Below are 22,223 nucleotides of genomic sequence, written 5' to 3'. Positions count from 1 at the left end.
TTGGCTGTTTGAGCAGTATTGATCAATCTTTCATTTATTAAAAAAAAAATCAGAGCAAGGAATTACTGGAAAACTATTGAAAAAAAAAAAAAGAAAGGTTTGGTTTAGTTTGTGGGGTTTAACGTCCCAAAGCGACTCAGGCGTCGTAGTGGAGGACTCCGTAACTTTCGACCACCTGGGGTTCTTTAATGTGCATTGACATCGCACAGCACACGGGCGCCTTGCTTTTCGCCTCCATCGAAAAGCTGCCGCCGAGGCCGGGATTCGATCCCGCGTCCTTGGGAACAGTAGTCAAGCGCTGTAACCACTGCGCCACCCCGGCGGGGTAAAAACGCTCTGGTCCCTCCTCAATATACGAATAAAAGAAGGAAATGTCTGTTAAAGTAAGTGTGGTGAATATGGAAGGTGCAGATCTGGTTGGTTTAAGGGGTCGAACGTCGCAAAGCAGCTCAGGCTATGAGAGGCGCCGTAGTCGAAAGCTCCGGAAATTTTGACCACCTCAGGTTCTGTAACCTGCACTGGCATCGCACAGCACACGGGTACTTTGCTCTTTGCCTTCGTCAAAAAACGGCCACTGCGGTTGGGCTTTGATCCCGCATCCTCGGCACAGCAGCCGAGTATTGTAACCAAAGCGCCACCACAGTGGAGCAGGTGCAGATCTGACCCATTTTCAAGCACGTGATGCATCAAATCATGACATCACCCTCAGTAAGGCTGATTTTAGATGGTAAAACTGAGCTCTTTCACTGGACCTTTTTCCCGTTTTTACCACCTTCTTTTTTCTGGCTAGAAATGACACTTAGTTTAGTTACATCAGCACCAAGTTCAGCATGCTTAATCTTTAAAGTGGATAGAATGGAATGCGGCATGTTTCAAGGCTCATAATGTTTTAAATGTTCATGCATCAGCCGTTTAAAACGATTCACTGTGTATAAAATTACAGTCTAGCCCGGTTACAACGAAGTCAGGGGGAAATGGAAATTGCTTCGCTATACCTGCTGTTTCACTGTGTCTGGACTATGAAAGAAAAAAAAAGGCAAATTTGAGTACAGTCGTGCCTTGTTAATATGGACACTTTTGTTTCCGACCAAAACTGTCCATAAAGCGAGTCATCCATAATAACGAGTCATGAGTAAAAACAAAAAGGATTTTATTGAGAAAAGAGAATTGTAATTAACGACTGCTTTTGTACATAACGATGCGCACTGGACTCAAAATTTCACAGAACACCGGCAATTTTGAGTGCATTATCCTTGCCATTGTTGTCTTCGAAAAATTGTAGTGCAGTCTGAAGCGACTCACTTACCATGACACCCGTGATGTTGGGCTTTGTGTTGGACGAGCTTTCGAGCACAAACTCCTCACTGGCCGATGAATCAGCGTCTGATTCTCTACTCACCGCCACTTCCAAAATGGCCTCTTCAGTGAGCAAAGTAGCCGCTAAGTAGCTGCTTGAGATTCTCCTGAGGCGAGGAAACAGCTGAGCTATCGATACTAGTCCCTCGCAGCTTGGATTGACTGAGACGGCTTTTGCCACTTGTATTCACAGATTTCTTCGCGCCTGCGTTCAGCTCTATTCTTTTGCGTTTAACTCCCGCCATGCCAAAAGCCAGACTCAAGTTGAGGGTTACAGGCTCCTGATGCTTTGCACTTTTTTGCCTAGTTAACCTTTCTGCCTTTCCGTTCTTCTGATTCTTTCTTTTTTTGCCTTGTACTGTTTCTGTAAGGAAGCGAGGGAGTCAAGTTGGCAAGCTGCTATGCAGAGGTTTATCGAATATCCCATCTTCTTGGCGCCGTTTTTATGTGTTTCCATAAAACAAACACTGCAAGCTGAAGTATAGTTTAGAACGACGGCTAGCAGACTACGAAGAGCTCAGACCTTGTCAAGGCCGCATCGTTGACTCAAAGCGAAGCCGACATACGGACCGCCTAGAGTGCATAGTTTGGCAGTTCGGCAGCGCAACAGAGACGAAAACCAGGAGCTTGAGAGGGAAGCGCGTCCAGCACGGGACGCCCGGTTGCGTGTTCGTACGTCGCCTTTCTTTTGTAGCTCTACTTTGTGAGTGTGTCTTAACTCTCACCGAAAAGCGTTAACGGCTTCATGAAACACACATTGCGCTTTGGGAATGAAAACTTCAGTTCCCACCGCCATTGTAGGCACTTGTCTTTCTTTCTGTGATTTCTTTCTTACGCTTTTACCGGCCTCTCTGTTCACGTTCAGCAGAATTTATTGCAACCACATGTTGCTGTTTTCCCGACTGCGGCGGCACTTCCGCTGCACCCAGAAATCTCCTGGTTCCCCCCTTTTGGGGTCTTCCTTACGCTGACCCTTGCTTTGCTGTGTACGTTCTTTTCCGCTCTTGCGCTCCCCTTCCCTTAGAACGGCGACACGCCGGCTTTGGTTCTTTGCAACTCCACAGGACTCCGTCAGGCATTCTGCTGTATCGGCTGTCGTGTATGTTCGCGGGCGGCGTGCCCTTCTTTAACTTGCGTTCAGACTCCTCTGCTTTTTTTTTTTTCAAGCACTGTCCATATTAACGAGACAAAAATACATGGGCCCAAGTGGGGCGCGTGCATTCTTCCCCTGTCCATTGTCCGGACAGCGAGTTTCCATATTAACGAGGCATCAATAAATTAAAAAGGTTTCCTCCCCAGAAAAACTGTCCATAATTCGGGTCGTCCATATTAACGGGGGTCATATTAACGGGGCACAACTGTAAGTTGTTTTATCGTCGCCGGACGAAGTGGTCCAGCATTTCGAACACATTTTGCAAGTGGGGTCTTCAGGATTGCGGCCTCCATACCGTCCAACTATGAACCAAAGTTCTGCTCTGAACTCACGAGGTAGATCCGTAGTGTATCAACAGCTATGATGGCCGCTGTGGAGGTCACCAGCCTAGGGGCACAACCAGCGTTGTTGCAGTAACTCTCAGAGGCGCTATCCGTCCCTTCCATGCTCCCATCAACTTTATCAATCGTGAAGTTTTTTATGGCAACAAGTTTGTCGGCGGCGGAAATGATGCCCGTGTGGGACAGACCCGCAGCACAAGTTCCAACTGTTTAGCGAACTCCCATAGCTGCTTCAAGCCGGCTGTTGTGGCGGCACCATCAGCTATTGCAATGATGCCAACCGTGGCGGCTTCATCCTCGGCAGGCGCCGTTTCCACGCTGCAGCTTCGAGAGAAGCCAGCTTTCTTAAAACAGTGAGCTATAGTCAGGTGCTTCACATCTCTCCAGGCTCTGCTTGCAAAATAGATGGCCTTCACCAAAGGGACCTTCATCTCGGCCATGTTGTCAGCAGGGTGAGCATTGACCAGAAGGCGCTCAATCACTCAGCGCCGGTAGTGGACCTTGAAGTTCGCGGTAATCCTTTGTTCCATGGATTGCAGCTTGGCAGTAGCTGTTGGGGGCAGAAACAAAATCCCGACAGCGCTCAAGTGTGCATTAACTTGCAAGCAACATCAGCGTTTTACGCTTCCTCCGAGAAGAGAAAATAGAGAAGAAAAAGAAGAGGGAGAGAGACGCGCGCCGCAACAACAGCCGTCGTCCACCCGCCACCGAAGCAGTGGTGGGTGCAATGACGGCCTACAACAGATAAAATTTGGTGGCAGTCCGGACCATCTCTGTCAAATTTGGCGAGCCGCATACCGAAAATGTCTCTCCTCATCCATGCTTTCTTGTTGTTTACGTAAGTCACTGACATAGGGAGCACCTTGGTGAAGCCACGCGGTTTCTTAGCTTTGCCATTGACCAACAAGTCTCGCTTGACCGAACCATTCATATTAGAGCAAATGAGCACTGTGACCGGTTTTTGCTGGCTTTTCCTCCCACACTTTTTTCTGTCTTGGCCGCGAGAGTCTTTGATGGTAGCAGTTGGAATAACAAACTCATTTTGTCTGCGTTGTAAATGTCCTTGTCGGAATACACAAGAATCCAATTGCGATGCTTTGCCATTCACTGCTGGAGCAATCCTTCGTCAACGGACGCGGCCTCCCTGTCGATGTTTTTACACATAATGTTGTGCCTCTCCTTGAATCTCTGGAGCCACCCATTTTCCTGCTGGAAGTCATTGTGACCGAGAGCAAAGCCCAAGTCCTTAGACTTCACCAGCATGATGGGTCTACTGAGCGGGATGTTCTTTGATCGGGCATCCAAGAACAACCTGTAAAGTGTGTCTTCTGCATTGGCATACGTAGCACACCGGATCCTCTTTCGGTCCCCATAGCCACCGTCGTCGTCGAGAATGATATCAATCTTGCTGCCGTTCTTGATTATCATTAAATGTGTAAACTTTGCGATTCATACCTCCGTGCAATATCACTCTTCACACACTGCGTTTCGGCGCACTGCGTCTGGAATGGCGAACTTCATCTTCAAAGACAACACTTTTCTCTTGCCTGTTTAGGTGCTGGGGCTCGCAAGACTCGACATTGCTGAGAAATCGAAGGGTCGGGTCCGAGAAATGCGATGTCGTCCCTTCCATCAGGCATCACACTTTTTAACACAACGAGATAGTCATCAACATATCTAAAAAATTTTGCAATGAAAGTGTTGTCCAGACGCGAAAAAATTTATTTGTCAATACACGCTAAAAACAAGTCGCTTAAAACCGGTGCAAACAGGCCACTGCCCGAATGAAAGGCTGCGAAAACACCAGACTACAGTCGCCGCAGCTCTGATGGCCGGTGGCCATTTGGCCGCACATTGCCGCAAATGCAGAATAAAAACGGGCAGTAAAGAAGAAAAATGTGTTCCACTTTTTAGCCACACAAGAGTGCTGAAGCGGCTTCGTAGGCAGGGTGATAGGGAGATATTTGAGGCGTTTTGTATTGATAAGGCAGGGGATAAGTGCAAGTGCGTGAGCACACCCTCAATAGTCCTCACGAAAAAAAGAGATAATCTATTTGTCAAAACACTTGCGCTTCAATTTGGTTTAAATGTTTACTCTTTGTTATGACAACATGCTTCTTGATAAAGGAATGGGGGGGGGAGGAACAACCTCCTGAGCATGCACCTGATGCAAGTGTATAAATTTTGTTACGTGTGCAATAAACGTCAATTGAAGTCTAGCGTGCTGTCCCGCCGGTACCTTTTGTCGCTGTCCTTTGTGTTTTTCCATGCTAGTTGCAATGTCGCAGTCATTAACGAATACACACCAACTAGCCCAACTGTCTTCCATGATCTTAGAACTGAAAATAGATTTGAAAAAAGGAAACTGAACTGTTTAAGTGGTACTGTTTTCATGCACCTAGCTATAATATTAACTGTGGTGGATGCATCTTTTAGCAACACATTTTTTTAATTTCTTGGATGTCAGAGGTAGATGCTTGGGCATGTTGGCTTATTAATCATGGAACAAATGTAGCATAAGTAAAACGAGGACTGAGGAGGACATACACATCCAGTGCTAATTTCAAACAGTGATTTGTTGCATAGAGGGAAGGTGGTTTTATAACATTGGGAGGGAGGGGCTGCTACCTATCATAGGGCAGAGAGTGTCCCAACTCGCAAAATTGACCTAAAAACAAATTATGTAGCAGTTGCAGTCAGCATTATTCATTTTAAAACAATAATAATATGCTTCATATACATAGAACTACACATGGCAGTAACACTTCATGATTTAGAGGGACTTTTCTAAATAACTGCCAGAACCATATCTGGTAGTCTGATTTTAATGCATGCTCCACCTTTTGGGGAAGCGACCAAGCAGACATCAGAGGCCTTGTTTTAGAAGTTTTATTTTATGCAATGACGTCTGGCCTGCGAAATACATCAAAGTATCCATATTGCTCCCCTAGTGCAAGAAAAATGAGCTGCTTGGATTTAGTTTTTAGCTCGCCATCTTTTTTTACTTATTTTAAATGGGACGTCTTTGACAACCCTCATGGAAATGACCATTTACCTGTCGTTATCAGCCTAACACAGTCTCCATCCATCACTCTAATCAAACCGGGGCGGTGGAGGCTTCATTTTGCGAACTGGTCATTATTTCAGTCTGCAGCTAACTTGGAAAAGGTTTTTTCGGACAAACTTAGTGTCGATGAGCTGAACGAAAAGTTTATGGCCTGTATCATTGAAGAGGCGCTTGTAGCCATCCCACAGTCTTCTGGAGTTGTGCAGAGAAATCACAGTCTGGTATTCTCGGAAGTGCAAGAAAGCAAAAAAGAAGCAAAGCAAAGCATGGGGCATCTTTCGTAGGTACCCAACGATCGAAAACCTCATAAAATTCTAACAGGCAAGAGCTAAAGCACGGTATGTCCACACAACGCGGAGAAGGCCTCATGGCAAAATTGCATATTATCCATAAAAAGCTCATTCACATCTAAAAAAATCTGGAAGCTAGTGCACAGACTCGATGACAACTTCTCCCCTTTCGCAATCCTATTCCTAACATCTCCTGGCACTCTGAACATTTTTCGGCAATCTCAAGTTCTCTCCACTACATAAAATCATTCTTAAAATACAAAAACACAGCTGAAAAACAAAAGCTTCCAACAAATGGAGGTGCAAATGAAGCATATAACAATCTACTTACATTGGAAAAGGTAAAGAGAGTTCTATCTGTCGACAAAAAGACAGCATCTGGCCCGGATGAAATACACTATCAAATGCTTGTGCATCTTTCTACACCCGTGTAGAAGCACTTGTGGAATTTTTCAACAAGATATGGGTATCTGGGGACATTCCTGAGGCCTGGAAAAAAGCTATTATTGTGCCATTCCTGAAACCAGGGAAGCCACCAACGACCCCTGGCAGTTATAGACCCATAGCGTTCACCAGTTGTCTTGCAAAGTTTTTTAGAAGTGTTATTAATACCAGATTAGCCTCTGTCCTTCACTCCCGAGAACTTCTAGACATGCACCAGTGTGGTTTTAAAAGAGCATGTTCTACGTGGTAGGATGTTAAACTGTCTAAAGGACTTCTTGTCGAATCGCTAATTCCGTGTGCGCTTGGGCTCAATCTTTTCAAAGAACTTTGTACAGGAGAATGGCATACCACAGGGATGCGTCTTAAGCACAACTCTCTTTATAGTAAAAATGAATTCCATAAGCACAGTTATCCCGAAATCCATAATGTATTCAGCTTATGTTGTCGATCTACAGATTGCATACACATCCTTTAACGTATCTACATGTGAGAGACAGGTGCAATTGACCATAAATAAACTAGCAGCATGGGCAGACACAAACGGATTTCAGTTTTCTCCTCAAAAAACAGTGCCTGTTCTATTCGCTCTAAAACGAGGCTTACAGACAGACCCTACACTACACCTGAACAAAACGAAATTACCGGTTAAAAGCGAACACAAATTTCTAGGCGTAACTTTTGTCAAAAAACTCACCTTTCTTCCTCATATAAATGTCCTGAAGAAAAAGGCTTCCAAATCTCTAAACATACTAAAAGTTCTTTCCCGTAAACACTGGGGCGCTGACAGGACATGCCTTAAACACATTTACAGATCTGTCGTACACTCCTCCTTAGACTATGGCTGCATAGTGTATGGGTCAGCTAGACCATCATACTTAAAAAAACTAGACCCGGTACATAACTCAGGACTTCAACTCTCATGTGGAGCATACCGAACTTCTCCTATATCCAGTCTGCTTGTGGAAACAAACGAACCTCCTCTTGAAATCAGAAGAACTTCACTTACATGTGCCTATATATTTAAAATCAGATCTCTGCCAGAGCATATCTGCTATCCCCTAGTAACTAAATGCCCTTCTAGAACACTATTCACCAACAAACCCAATGCTGTGAGACCACTGCTCCTAAGATTTGAGCAAATGTGTCGAGAGGTTGAGCTACCGGATTGTTTACCTAGTATTGCCAAAAGACCTAATCCTCTGCCTCCTTGGTACCTGGTCCCTGCAGTCTGCGACCTCTCTCTCACACAGTTCCAAAAAACAATAACCACACAAGAGCACATCATACAAGAATTCCTTCAGCTGAAAGAAAAATACAGTAGCTTCACGGACTTTTACATGGAGGCTTGAAAACAGATCATTATGTCGGAAGCGCAGTTGTTTAAGGCGAATGGGAGGAAATAATAAGACTTCCACAGTGCGTGTCCATTTTTACTGCTGAATGTTATGCTGTCTCTGTTGCCATAGAGAAAATATTAAAAGAAAACCTCAGGAGAAGTATTATTTACACAGATTCCTTAAGTATAGTTACAGCCCTTCACACAAGAAACGCAGTTATACCAATACTGGGAAACATCATACACAGCATAGCAACACTTACAGATGAAGGACGAAGCATAAAAATCTGCTGGGTTCCCAGTCATGTAGGAATCTAAGGTAATGAAAAAGCAGATATGTGCGCTGCCAAAGCTCGAGACAAGAAAATAAAAGAAGTGCAGATACCATCTCAAGACTGCATGAAATTGATACAAAGTAAACTGATGCAAAAATGGCAGTCCACTTGGAACACTGAAACAAATAACAAACTACACCTCATAAAGCCTGTAATAGAAGAGTGGAAATCAAGCACTCACCTTGAACGTTCCAAAGAAGTGGCTCTATGCCATCTTCGCATAGGATACACACATTTAACACATAGCTTCATTTTAACTACAGATAAGCCCCTGTGTGATTCATGCGGACACGAGCTAACAGTCATCCACATTTTAATCTCATGCAGACAACTTGAACAACTAAGAAAAAAACATTTTACGCAGTTTTACAAACAACACATTCCTCTTCATCCAGTGTTGCTTTTAGGTGAAAATGCGCTCGTTGATTTGCCCTGTGTTTTCAGGTTTTTAATAGAAGCAAATGTTCTCAACAGAATATAAGTTTAAATTACATAAATGCAACACTCTTAACCTTGAAGTTGGCGCATGATAGCCTAAGTTGCTTATGCGCCACTAAACCCAACACAACAACAACAACATCTACAACGGATCATCTAGTTCACCTTGAGAACACACTCCGCGAAGCATTTATACATAAACAGCAATGCCTTGCTGTAATCTTCGACATGGAGAAGGCATACGATACTGCATGGAGGTTTGGCATTCTTCGTGACCTAGCAGATTTGGGCATACGCGGTAGGATGTTAAACTGTCTTATGGACTTCTTGTCGAATCGTTCATTTTGTGTTCGCCTGGGCTGAACGTTTTCAAAGAACTTCATGCAGGAGAATGGCGTACCCCAGGGATGTGTCTTAGTCTCTATAGTAAAAATTAATTCTATAAGCAAAATTATCCCAAAATCCATAATGTATTCAGTTTATGCTGACCTACAGATCCATTAAAGGCGTACACATCCTCTAACGTATTGTATGTATGTATGTATGTATCTAACGTATGTGAGAGACAGGTGCAGATGGCCATAAATAAACTATTAGCACGGGCAGGCACGAACGAATTTCAGTTTTCTCCTCAAAAAACAGTAGCTGTTTTATTCTCTCTCAAATGCGGCCTACAGACATCCTAGGCTACACCTGAACAAAACGAAATTACCGGAAAAAAATGAACACAAATTTCTAGGCATAACTTTTGACAAAAACAACTCTCCTTTGTTCCTCACATAAACAACCTGAAGAAAAAGGCTTCCAAATCTCTATACTGTGCTGACAGAACATGCCTTATACAAATTTACAGATCTGTCGTACACTCCTCCATAGACTTTGGCTGTATGGTGTATGGGTCAGCTAGACAGTCATATTTACAGGAATTAGACCCAGCACATAACTCAGGACTTTGAATTTCATGTGGAGCATACCGAACTGCTCCTATATCCAGTCTTCTTGTAGAAAGAAATGAACCTCCTCTTGAAATCAGAACTTCATTGACATGTGCATATGTATTTAAATTCAGATCTCTGCCAAAGCATATTTGCTATCGCCTAGTAACGGAGTGCCCTCCTAGAACACTATTCATTAACAAACCTAATGCCATGAGACCACTGCTCCTGAGATGTGAGCAAATGTTTCAAGGGGTTGACCTGCTGGAATGTATAACTGCCAAAAGACCCTCTACCTACTTGGTACCTGTTTCCTGCTGTCCTCTCTCTCTCTCACAGTTCCAAAAAGCTCCGCAAGAACACAACATCATTCAAGGATTCCTTCAGCTCAAAGAAAAATACAGTAGCTTCATGGACGTTTTCACAGACGGCTCGAAATAGATCACTCTGTTGGAAGTGCAGTGCTCTGAGGTGAATGGGAGGAAACAATAAGACTTCCACAGTGTGCATCGATCTTTATAGCTGAATGTTATGCTATCTTTGTTGCCATAGAAAAATAATAATGGACAACGTAAGAAAAAGTATTATTTACACAGATTCTTTAAGTGTAGTCACAGCACTTTACTCAAGAAGTGCAGTTATATGTCACTACTGGGAAACCTCATACACAATTTAGCAACACTTAGAGATGCAGGGCGAAACATAATAATTTGCTGGGTCCCCAGTCATGTTGGAATAAGAGGTAATGAGAGAGCAGACATACGCGCCCCCCAAGCTCGAGACAAGAAAGTGAAAGAATTGGAATATAAAGACTGCATGAAAATGCTACGTAGCAACTTGATGCAAAAATAGCAGTACACTTAAAACACTGAAGGAAATAACAAACTACACCTCATAAAGTCTGTGGTGGAAAAGTGGAGGTCGAGTACCCACCATGAGCGTTCCAAAGAAGTGGCTCTATGCAGTCTTTGCATATGACGCACACATATAGCACATAACTTCATTTTGACAAAACAGGATAAGCCCTTGTGTGGTTCATGCGGACACGAGCTACCTAACAGTCATCCACATTTTACTGTCATGCAGGCAACTTGAAACACTAAGAAAAAAATATTTTCTGCTTTTTACAAAGAACACATTCCTTTTCATTCAGCATTGCTTTTAAGTGAAAATGTTTTTGTTGGCTTGTCTTGTATATTTAGGTTTTTAAGAAAAGCAAATGTTCTAAACAAAATATAGGTTTTTCATCCCTTAAATGCTACAGACTCTTAACCTTGTGGTTGGCGCATGATAGCATCAGTTGCTTATGTGCCACTAAACACAGCACAGCACATCTTCTAAGCCTAAAGCCTCAGGAGCGAAGGAATTAGACAGCGAAGTCGTGTCTAGGCTGAAACCGAACAGCCAGTCATGGCTCCACGCGTCACAGCCAAGCATGGTCTTTATTTTCTTCTCCGAACGGCCACGCGCTGACAGTGCTCTTATCACGGCCAGGCAGAGGAAAGGGCAATGGGGAGTCCGAGACTGCTGACAGGGGTTCGCCAGTGTCGGGCAGAACGTAAAGGCACTCAAACGTGGTCGGCCATTCTGCAGCGAGGAGGGGGGGGTGGGGGGGCAGTTTTTTTGAGTGCGACGAATGACACGGAATGGGCTGTAGGCCGGGGTTAGCGTTTGCCAAACAGTGTCACAGTGAACAGAAATGTGTGGAAGTCGGGAGAGCAGGGTGGACAAAAATGTTGCATAGAAGAACTTGTAGACGGGCTGGATGGCGTTCAGATTCTGGTGGCATTTTTTTAGCGTCAAAAGAACACATACACAGGAGTGGGCATAAGAAGGCACATGAGCTGCTTGAAGCATGTCATATAAGAAAGAGGGAGGCAGGGTGTGTTAGTGACATATGTGTGGTTCTGTTGGGGGCAGAGATGGGTTATATCAAGTGGTTTCGGTGAAGGGGGAATTGTTTTTTCGGTCAGTGCATGTATGTTCTTTGGTATATATTTTTGATCTTTCCTCTGCAGTAAACTGGATGCAGTAGCGCCAGGCTTGTGTCCTTTCTTGTTTCCTGTGTACGTGTTTTGTTAGTGCTAAAAATGCTGTCTGAATCTGGAAGATGTTATTGCGCTGGGAAGGGCGAGGCAGAATAAGTCTGAGGTCTTTAACACAGTCCACAAGACACTGCAGGTACTCTTGCGGCTGGGCTGGTAGGTGTGCTTATTAGAAGAACACTCCAGGAAGATGCAGCAAGGCACTTTACACCAGTTCTGCTGCAGAGCACTGTAGGTCTGCTGGAATGCCCTTAAACACAGGAGTACAAGGGGCAAAGCTTCAACCCACTCGGTGCAACTGAGCTTAATAGCTAGGGCGACTTTCAGTTGGTGGTTCCACCATGCCATTGGCGCAAGGGGGCTACGCAGTGATGCAGCAATGTCTAGCACCGAGAATGCAGTTGAGGGAAGCAAAGAGGGTGGGCTCTAATTGGTGCCTACGGTCAGATGTCATGGTTCCAGGACAACCAAAGCGTGACTCCTAAACAGAAACGAAGATGCGGGAAACAGCCGCAGCAGTAATGTCTGATGGCAATAGCCTCCGCCAGCGTGTGAAACAGTCGACCATGGTGAGTGTGTAACAATGACCTTGGCACACAGGTAGAGGACCCACAATGTCGAGATGAATATAGTCTAACCGACGGCCGAGTGGAAGAAAACCTGACAAGGCATCTCGTTATAATGGGAGACAATTGTTGTCTGGCTGGGGAGTTTACGTCCACACACGCACATCGTCGTTAATATCGGGCTAGACAGAGTGAAATGATGTGGCATAGTGAAGCCGGAACAAAAGGGTGGGGAAGGTCTGCTGAGAAGTTGCACCATAAGGGTTCAGGCAAGCACGGATGAGGCACAACTGCAGTCGGAGAGAACGGAGGTTCTCCCGAAAAGCCATGTCAGCCGCAGCTGTACAAGAAACGACAGTACTTTTAGGGCAGGCGTGGGAATGCAGCTACTGAGGCGGTCAGCTGATCGATGCCGGCCTCGAAGTGCGAAATTTCTAGGTCAGCTAGCTGCAAGACAGCAGTGACGGACGAGGAAGCCACCTCATGAACCTGATCAGCAAGCTCCGCCAGGTGCACGGGTGACGTTGTTGGCCACCGTGAGGATGATGGGGCAAGCGTTTGAGGAAGAGCTTTCGAAGCAGCGCAGTATGGGTGAGGACTTCGTGCTCCTCGAAAAGCTTCTGTATCCAGTGCAGCAGTTGGGAGGGCCACCAGTCGCGAATCCTCTTTGGTAAGCAACTGCTGGAGGTGGGTGTGTTCTGGCGACATGGCTCTCTGTCACTTTGGTCTTGAGGTAATATGGTCAGGGCTCGGAGAGTAAGTCCGAGAGTTCGCTGGAAACATCAGGAGGAAGCGTGGAGACAACTTGGTAGTAGCGCGTCGTTTCCGAGGTGATGCGATAGAGGTGAAACAGCGCCTTGATCTGTAAAAGCCAGACTTGTGGGTTCTGGCTAAAAGAGTGGAAGGCGAAGCTGCAGCAACAAAATTTTCTGCAGTTGCGAGTCCCGTTCCACGCAGGGGTAGCCTTAATTAGTCATCATGTCAGTCCTAGGTCACCTTGTAGACTTCAGGAGCGAAGGAACTAGATAGCCAACTTGAGTCCGGGCCACAACCAATCAGGCAGCCGTGGCTACATGTGCCACAGTCAGGCACATTCTTTATTTTCTTCGAGCAGCTGTGCTCTTGGCGTAGCTAGGGGAAGAGGCTACAGTCACAAGGCACATGCTTTTGCGGACAAAAGTCAACGGAGCACGTCATTTGCTTCTAAATTTTTTCATGCGTTGCATAATTGAAGCTGACAGTCATGATATGTATGAACCGGTAGTAGACGTCGGTGCCCTTTCACTTGGACAAATAATGTTTTCTTATCTCCAGTTCAAAAGGCGTCATTTTAATTTCAATGGAAAAGTGTGCTCCAATTACTTATGTCCGCACCTGTACATGTGAGCACATGTGTTTCCACGATGCTTGTTTGAGTCACTGCGATGTACAATGAAATAGTCACTCTTTCATGGATTGCTAAATATTGTTGCGAAGAAGAAGACCGGCAGTGGCGCGAGAGGAGGCCTCGCGCTAGGCCAGACATTAAATCATCGTTCATCCTGTCGCCATGTTGTCCCGTCTTCTTGCTTGTCACCACGTAACATTTTGGTTGGAGGTGCAGCGTACGTCTACCCTATCCTCGCTTTGGAGCATCGACACCATCTGTAAGCCGGGATCATCGACCGAGGGCCCTGGGACATCGCCGAGCAGCTTCGCCCCAGCCCTTCCTGCCCAGACCCGACCAACTACCACCGCCCAGCCCCCAGCCCGGATCTGAAGACAAGGAGAACAGACAGACCAACCAGACCCGAGACGAAGGACCCGAAAGACCCGAAGGACCCAAAGGAACCGGACATGTACACGCAACCTCTGCCCAGCCGCTCGTCGCGCCCTCGAGCCATCGGTTCCATGGACTCTGGTGACGGATGGTTGAACAGCTCCAGGGGAGGCGAATCACCCAAGCATCATCGTGTTCGTCGTTATCGTGGAGGCAAGCGCATCATTCTATCTTTTCTTGAACATCTACACCATCACGTCACCATCGACTTCAACGAAACGATCGGGACGATCGCTCAGCTCGGTGGCCCCGGGAAGTGTTGCGAAGATCGGCAGTGGTGCAAGAGGAGCCCTCGCGCTAGGCCAGACATTAAATCATAGTTCATCCTGTCGCCATATTGTCCCGTCTTCTTGCTTGTCACCACGTAACAATATAATGCCTCCCTTTCTTTAATTTTTCTTTTTCAGTTTTTATGACAGCTACTCCTTCCAAGTGATACCTGTCATGGGATTGCTGCTGGCTCGGGACTGGAAATCTTATCAGTATCTCGTCGAAAGCATCCGCAAGTTCCCATGCCAGGTATGGTTTTGTTCTGCACTGCATGGTGTCCATTCTAAGTAGTGCCAATGTGATGTTTGCAGTGAATTTTCACACAAATAGATTGGAATAATGCACATGCATCCCTCATTCCCCGCATCTCATGCGATAATCGATTTAATGATAAGTTTCAGCCTTCGCCAAACAGTGACATGTCCAACGCGAACACAGGATACATCAAAAAGTGTGCTTGATCTAATATTTCTCAGTGAAAAGGTTCCCTTGGACAAGACACAGAATGACATCATCAAAGGTATTTCCGACCATGACATTCTGATTTGTATTCTACCCATGGGAATTACCGACATGCCTCGAACTGTTTTAACAATATAATACCAAAGTTTAACAGAGCTGACGATGCAAGCATCCCTACCTATCTAGAACACGAACTTGACTCCTTTTCCGCATTTTCCTCTAGTATAGATACTGATATCAACACTCTTTGGCTCATGTTTAAAAAGATTGTAACTCACTGCATATCTCATTTTGTCCCCCCTGTTAACAAAAAGGCCTGCAACAAAAAATCCCTGGATTACTCGTGAGGTCATACAAGCAAAACGTCGTGTTAAGAGGCTTCGACAAAACATTAAATCAAAAGGAACAACAGATTTCCTCACCAATAGCCCGCAACGGTTCTGGAAACATTTTGGCATTGATAAAAGCGATGCCTTTCATCTACCAGTCAGACGGGGAGAGGGTTAAAGCGGCAAATGCGCATATTGATTTCTTTCGCTCAGTGTTTACAGTCGATAACTGCTCTATACCCATTACAGAAATAATATGATGTTTCAAAAATTGATCCTCTTGTCATTACCGAGGCTGGCATTTTTAATGTTCTTCTTGGCCTGGACGATAAGAAAGCAACCGGTCCCGATGAAATTCCAGACGCCTTTTTAAAACAATACGTCGAACCATGCAGCAAGTTCCTAGGTCTCATCTACCGTAAATCCCTTAGTACCTGCAAACTGCCAGATGACTGGAAAATAGCTAAGGTATTACAGATTCATAAATCAGGCAGCACTTTAATATCGAATTTGAGGCCAATATCACTGACTAGCACTGCATGTAAATTGCTAGAACATATAATTTCAAAACACCTAACTGAGTTCTTAAAACGCTTTAACCTATTATCATGTCATCAGCATGGGTTTCGCCGCGGCTTATCTACCATTACTCAATTAACGGAAGTAGTCCACGACCTCGCTTTAAATATTGGTAACCGCAGCCAAACTCACATCATATTACTCGATTTCGTTAAAGCATTGACTGCGTGTGTCATTCGAAACTAATCACAAAGTTGCGGGGCTTCATTGGTGATAGCGAAATGTTGGCTTGGATAGAGGGCTTTTTGCATCAACGGTCACAATTCGTATTCTACCACCGCATGCAATCCAGATGGGTAGCAGTCACATCCGGAGCTCCTCAAGGCTCTGTTCTGGGACCCCTGTTATTTCTTATCTTTATTAACGATATTACTGCAAATATTAATTGTAAGATCAAACTCTTTGCTGACGACTGCATACTATACAGAGAAATAAGAAACCACGAAGATCGTGTCATCCTTAACAGGTCATTAGAAAAAATTGCAGAATATGGTGTAATAACTGGCGGATGACAATCAACACAAAGAAATCCGTAGCAATGGCAGTAACCAGGAAAAAACAGCCTTCTAATTTTGTGTATAAATGGAATGACATTCCACTTACCTTTGTAAACAAGCACAAATATTTAGGTGTCACACTGACTTTAGATCTTAGATGGAGCAAACACATTAGTAACATCACTGCAACAACATTGCACAAGTTATTTTTTCTTGTATTTGCCTAGCTCCTGCACAAACTAAACTTTTAGTTTATAAGACTTTTATTAGACCAGTACTAGAATATGCTAACACCGTTTGGTTTCCCCAGTCTCTTACTAACATTTCGAGGCTTGAAAGAATACAGCGTAAAGCACTAAGATTCATTCATAACAAATACAAGTGAACAGATTCACCAACTGAACTAGCTGTAATATCCGGGCTCGAAACGCTATCAGCAAGAGCAAAGTTGGCGCGATTAAAATTCCTATATCAGCTACTACATAACGCCTTTAACATCGACTTATCACAGTATGTTTCATTACCACATAAGCGAGAGTTAAGAAACCATCACGCATTCACGCTAACCGATTTTTCATGTCACAGTGATGCATTTAAACATCCTTTCTTCCCGTTGGCAACAAGCAAATGGAATTGCCTGCACTCATCTGTTACTAACGTTGATTCATTTTCAAGTTTTTGTTCCAAACTACAGGCCATGGTGTGAGCTGACATTATTCGGTTACAAATTTCGCTTTCTTTTTTTCGTTCGCTTGTTTAACGCAGTCGACAGCCTGTTATACCATTGTTTTGTTTTTGAACTTGTATGTGTTCTTTATTTGTGAGCTGTTTGCGCGAATTTGATAACACATTTTCAGTTTTTTTTAAGAATTGCCTAATACTGTATTTTTGTAGAGCTGCTTTAATTCTTGTCATCATCATTTTGTTGATATTATGAATGTAATGCCCACCTGCTATCGTCTCAACTAGAGACTGGCAGTATTGGAAATAAATAAATACATCTTTTTCATTTTCCACAGCTGTAAACAATGGACCCAAACCAGGACAGCACATTTACAAACACTGCAGGCATGACATTCAGCTCCTTTTCATTACACCACAGTAGATGTGGGCAGGAAATGCTTTTTGATAGGTGCCCATACTCATGCCTTTGCATCGCCTTCAGTGTGCGGCATATGTATTCATATGATTTGTGATATGTGAGGAGTGGTTGAAGTGCACCTGCAGTGCACTGGTAACAATCAGTGCACTATGGTTTCCTTTAAAGGACACCGAGGATGGCTAATTTAATATTTGTTCTTAGTAAAAATCAGTTCCATAACTATTTCTATAATTTCCAATTGACTAATTCCTTCACTAGTTCCAATTCCATAACTATTTCTGGGGGTTTGACATCAAAAGACACACTTTCGCGGCTGAGAAAATAGTATTTCAAAATTTTCCCACCGCTTGGTCCAAATTCATGACTTCTAGGCTAAACAGGACTCCATAATTACTGTTTTAATGTGAATGGTGGTGCATTCTGGCCCCAGATGTCAGCAGAAAAAAAGGTCAACGTCTTACACTTGACTTCCAAAATATGCTTGTTGATGGTGACGGTGCCTGCATTTCATTTTTTATATTTTCTTCAGTCTGTAAAAGGTCTGTTTTGGGGGAAATTAATGTCTTTGTCATTAGAATGTAGGGATTTATTGGTGAGTATTATTATAGGCCAACTTCGGTTCATCCTCACTGTCCTTTAATGACCTTGTGGTAGAAAGCTTTTGTGTTCTACGGGAACATACTTATCCCGATTATGGTTGATGTGTCTTTTCCTTGATAGTGTGAGGGATATGCACTAATTTAATAACTAGGGGTTTGACTTCATAGTGTGTAATTTTTGACTAACTTTTTCAGACCTTATTTGAGAACAGAGTTATAATTTCTTTTGTTTTCAGTGAAGTATGTGATGTCTATCCTTTAACGGTCAAAGTGACAAGGAGCCTGTTTTTTATGGGCACAAGCTGTTCACTTCGTTACAGTGGTATATAAGGCCTATGTGGGATCTTCTGGCGGGCTTACTATCTTACACCATGTCTACCGAGGACAACACAGCTTGCTTTCAGTGTGATATCCATTGCAGGAGCCTTCAACATGAACACTCGCTTTGTGCTGACTGTGTACACCCCACGAACTCAGATCCACTGTAAAGCTTGGACCGGGCGCTAGCTCGTTCATAGGCAGTCCTCTCTTGAGCTTTTAATTTCTTATTGTTGAGCAGTGAACACTTTGGTCATCTTGCAAAAAACAGGACCTGTGATGTGGGCTAAAAAAAAAGTAGCTTATTTATGTTGGGTGGCTTGGTGTCACCTGTAGCTGTGCTTTTCTAACATGAAGAAAATTACAAAGGTTACTTTGTCAAGCTTTTCGTTTTGCTGCTTGGAACTTTCAAACAAGTGTAGGAATGCAAGCATTTAAATTTCAGCAACGTTAATCATGAAGCAGAATGGTAGGGGGCCTAGTTTTGTCATCTGTAAATAGTCTTTGCTGCATCATTAAGAGCATCAAATAATTTCTTATGCATACTCTCATCCATGTTAAGCAGTAAATAAGAAGGATTCAAATGGAACTTATCAGTGGTTGAAGGGCAGCAATTAAAAACTATTCTTTCTGTTTTAAAATGCAAAATAAACCAGCTATATCTGGCTCTCTCAGTGTCGTCGGAAAGTGGCAACACCTATGGCGAAGGTGGCATGGAGAGCAACATTAATTCTCACCTACCTTCCTCCTTGCCATAGAACTATAGTTCACTTGATTTCACAGAATGTGTTTTGTACATGCTCATTTTTTTTAAAGGAGGATAGACACCGATTTTCGAAGCGATTTTGCTTACAAACCAGGCAGAGACCCTGTTTTTCAAAATCTATTGAGTGTGACATCTCTATGACAAAAACATGTATATAGGTAAATAACATGACATCATCATATAACTGTGCCGTAGAGTCATCAAAGCAAAAAGAAGTGGCAACACAGGGTAGCGTGCCATGTCTGTGTAGATTGTGCACCCTTGGAAAGCTGCGCTTCTGCATGCTTGCTTGACTCGATCACCTTTTACGCTGTCTGCATTGGTACATGTCACAGTTGGATCAGCTGCTATGGATTCTGTAGTCAGTGTGTTTTGCGAACGCAAAGCTTAGGTATACTTTGTGCTCATGCACGTACAGAGATACTGGACTGGGAAGCAAAATTTAGAATTTACTTGTTTCATTTTACGCCGAACTCGTACAACTTGAGCCTTGTGTACATGGTGACTGACTCAGACACCAATGGCATCCCTGCACTAGTGCGAAGCTTCCGGCGTCGTGAGTCGAATTGTGCTGCGCCCTGCCTGCCTTAGACGTTACTAGGCCTAGCTGGTTTTATATCGAAACGATAGCAGACAGTGCTTCAGAACAGGCTAATGCTGTAAAAAGGACTTTTGCACCGCTTTACTGGGAAGCGCATCTCGTAATAAAATATATATTCCTGACTTGCGCAACACCTTCAGCAGTGGAGCTAGCAGACAACAGGCGAGTCATGACAGGAACGAGCAGCAATTAAAGTGGCTGAGGGAAAAAATCAATCAAAATTTTGGTGTCGGTTAGCCGGTGGTCCACCTAAGTGTAAAAACGGACAGAAGAGGAACGCAATCCAATCGTTTGTGTCTTCTGGCCCTGTTTTTTGCGCTGCGTGTACTTTTGGTTAAGAGGGAAAAAAAGCTCGCTAGTAAATTTACTTTATTTTCTGTAAATTGATCATGTATACTCTCAGTTATCATGTAGACCTCTATATTTTTCTGCCTTTGCTTTGAAGAAGGAAGTTAGGGAACTTGAAAGGAGGAGCTTGCTAGGCACCGAGGAGTTGGGCATGCTGTCTGTTTTGCAAAGTTAGGCAGTGATTGGTAGGTTCTGAGCTTCCAAAGCATGTATCTTTATGAGTCGTGTGGCCATATCCCTGCTATTATTACAAGTTCACGCATGCTTATAGCTGTTTCCAGCTCCAGGCTGTACCTAAGTGGGTAGTAAAATGGTGTCTCGGGTCAGCGTGCCAGCATGTTTACTGCACCTTTAAGTGAAAAAATCAAGCTAGTTTCTTGTGACCACTGTTCAGTATGATCGTCTTCTTTCTTTGCATGGATACAGGAGCTGTTCAAGGACATGATCCAGGCAGCAGGTTTCAAGGAGGTCACCTATGAGAACCTAATGAATGGAGTTGCAGCTATCCATTCTGGCTTCAAGCTCTGACTAAACTGACAGTCTTGTATGTGTTCATTGCACATCATAATGCAGTGCTTGCTTTGAACCATATTTCCTACTTTGGCGGGTCATGTACAAGGACCTGCATTTTATTTCTAGTTCATTTTCCAGTCTGTTTTGTTTAGCAGTACACTTAGCATTGTAACTTGACCCCTTTGGTAGGAAGTAGCAGTTGTCTACAAATAGACCCATGGAAAGATCCGATATAGCCATTCAGAATGTTTCGAGAGTGAATAGCCCTGCTAGTTCCTTTTTCACAAGAGTTGGCTCACTCTTTACTTGCAAATGCAACATTGTTGCATGTGTGGCCAGCCAGTTTGCTTTATAATGGCCAAGGGTGGCACCAATATTTATTGCCTTTTCAGGCTGGTTGAATTGTGAGAACTAATACCAGGTGCATGATAGAACAAAAAGAGCAGCATATTGCAGTCTCTAAGAAAGACTTGGATGTGTCTGAAGTAACATGCATACCCATTTGCTTTGGTACAGAGCACTTGGGGTCAGTGATAGCATGTGTGTTGAAGACAGAATAAAAGTGCCTTTGGAGGGTGCACCACCAATGTCTTAATCGAGGCCTGAATTTTGACCAGCCTCCTTTAACTCAAGTCTTTGCATGTGTGTTCCACTTTCCTTTTTGTCCCTTTGTTCCCCTCCCAACGTGTAGGGTAGCCTACTGGGCATTGCCTGGTTAGCATCCCTGCCTTTCTATTCCATTTTCTCTCTCTCTCCGCTTCAGTTCACAGATATGTGCTGTTATGTTGACTTGTCTTCTGCTACTATTGGAGAAATGTGTATTTTGATTGTCAATACTTGAATAGTTAAAATGGAAATGTAGAAAGGAGTCACTGGAAATGAACATAAAAATGTGGTGAAGATTTGTGAGGCTCTACCTATAGAACTTTTTTGCAACTGTATTGCATAAAAACTGAATAATGATAGTGCAGAATTGAATTCAACTTTAAATGTTTTGTAAATATATTTTTTTAATGTGCTGCCCGTTTCGATGCTGACTGTGATAATAAAGATAACTGGTGACAAATTTGACTGAGCTTATTAGTTCCCTACAAACATGCTGAGATTTGACTTGTACAGCTAAAACATGTCTTGAGAATATGTGAACAGTGTCGCATGATTTGAATGTGTGGTACTAAGAAGTCAAGAGTCATGCCAAGGCCACATAGGATCAGTGAGTACTAAACCAATTAAATGCTCACAGTGCAGCCAAAGTACATGGCTGGTACCATGGCCGCAATGCATGTATTCCAGACCCTTTAAGAACTACTGAGCAAGGTGTGATAACTACAATGAGCAATGACAGTGGTTCAACAGAAAAAGCATCTTTATTTGCGAGAGCATTGTGTTCTTATAGCTGACGGCCAGAATGCCATGTGCAGCTTAGCAACGCGAGATCAAAGGCAGAATATGGGCTCGCTAGTCGTTCACGCTATCACATCTAATCCATCCTTAGACAATGCTATGCTGTCCTTTCTTGAAATCATGGACAGAGCCAATTCGGCTGTCAACGCATACACTAGCTATGGCATGGAAGCACCACAGCATCATTGGATACATTCGATTATCAATCCCGGACTGTCCGGGACTACCTGCTGACAGCTGTGCGGCGTTCAATTTTCCTCGGGCAGCCAAGAAGATTCGCCCACCAATGAAGCTCCTGGTTCGGCGGCCA

The 22,223-nt window shown here is 43.9% G+C and overlaps 1 protein-coding gene across 2 annotated transcripts in view; it reads left to right on the top strand.

Annotated features, from left to right (window-relative positions):
* Coq5 (ubiquinone biosynthesis protein COQ3, mitochondrial) overlaps window positions 1–21,575 on the top strand; it is a 30,019-nt gene extending 8,444 nt beyond the window's left edge. Inside the window, exons 6-7 of one of the 2 annotated variants that reach the window (XM_084599632.1) lie at window positions 14,533–14,644; window positions 20,423–21,575. In XM_084599632.1, the coding sequence (XP_084455758.1) occupies window positions 14,533–14,644; window positions 20,423–20,524 (214 nt within the window). In that variant the 3' untranslated portion in view covers window positions 20,525–21,575. Of the gene's footprint in view, window positions 1–4,405; window positions 5,448–14,532; window positions 14,645–20,422 lie in introns of those variants that run through there. The other variant, XM_084599633.1, reaches the window with a different exon arrangement.
* The last annotated feature ends 648 nt before the right edge of the window (window positions 21,576–22,223 follow it).

The sequence above is a fragment of the Amblyomma maculatum genome, chromosome 3 (assembly GCF_055883805.1).
Source record: "Amblyomma maculatum isolate TAMU_Amacu chromosome 3, ASM5588380v1, whole genome shotgun sequence".
Classification (NCBI taxonomy): domain Eukaryota; kingdom Metazoa; phylum Arthropoda; class Arachnida; order Ixodida; family Ixodidae; genus Amblyomma; species Amblyomma maculatum.
Note: the sequence above shows the minus strand (reverse complement) of the source record. Positions and strands in the feature narration are given on the sequence as shown.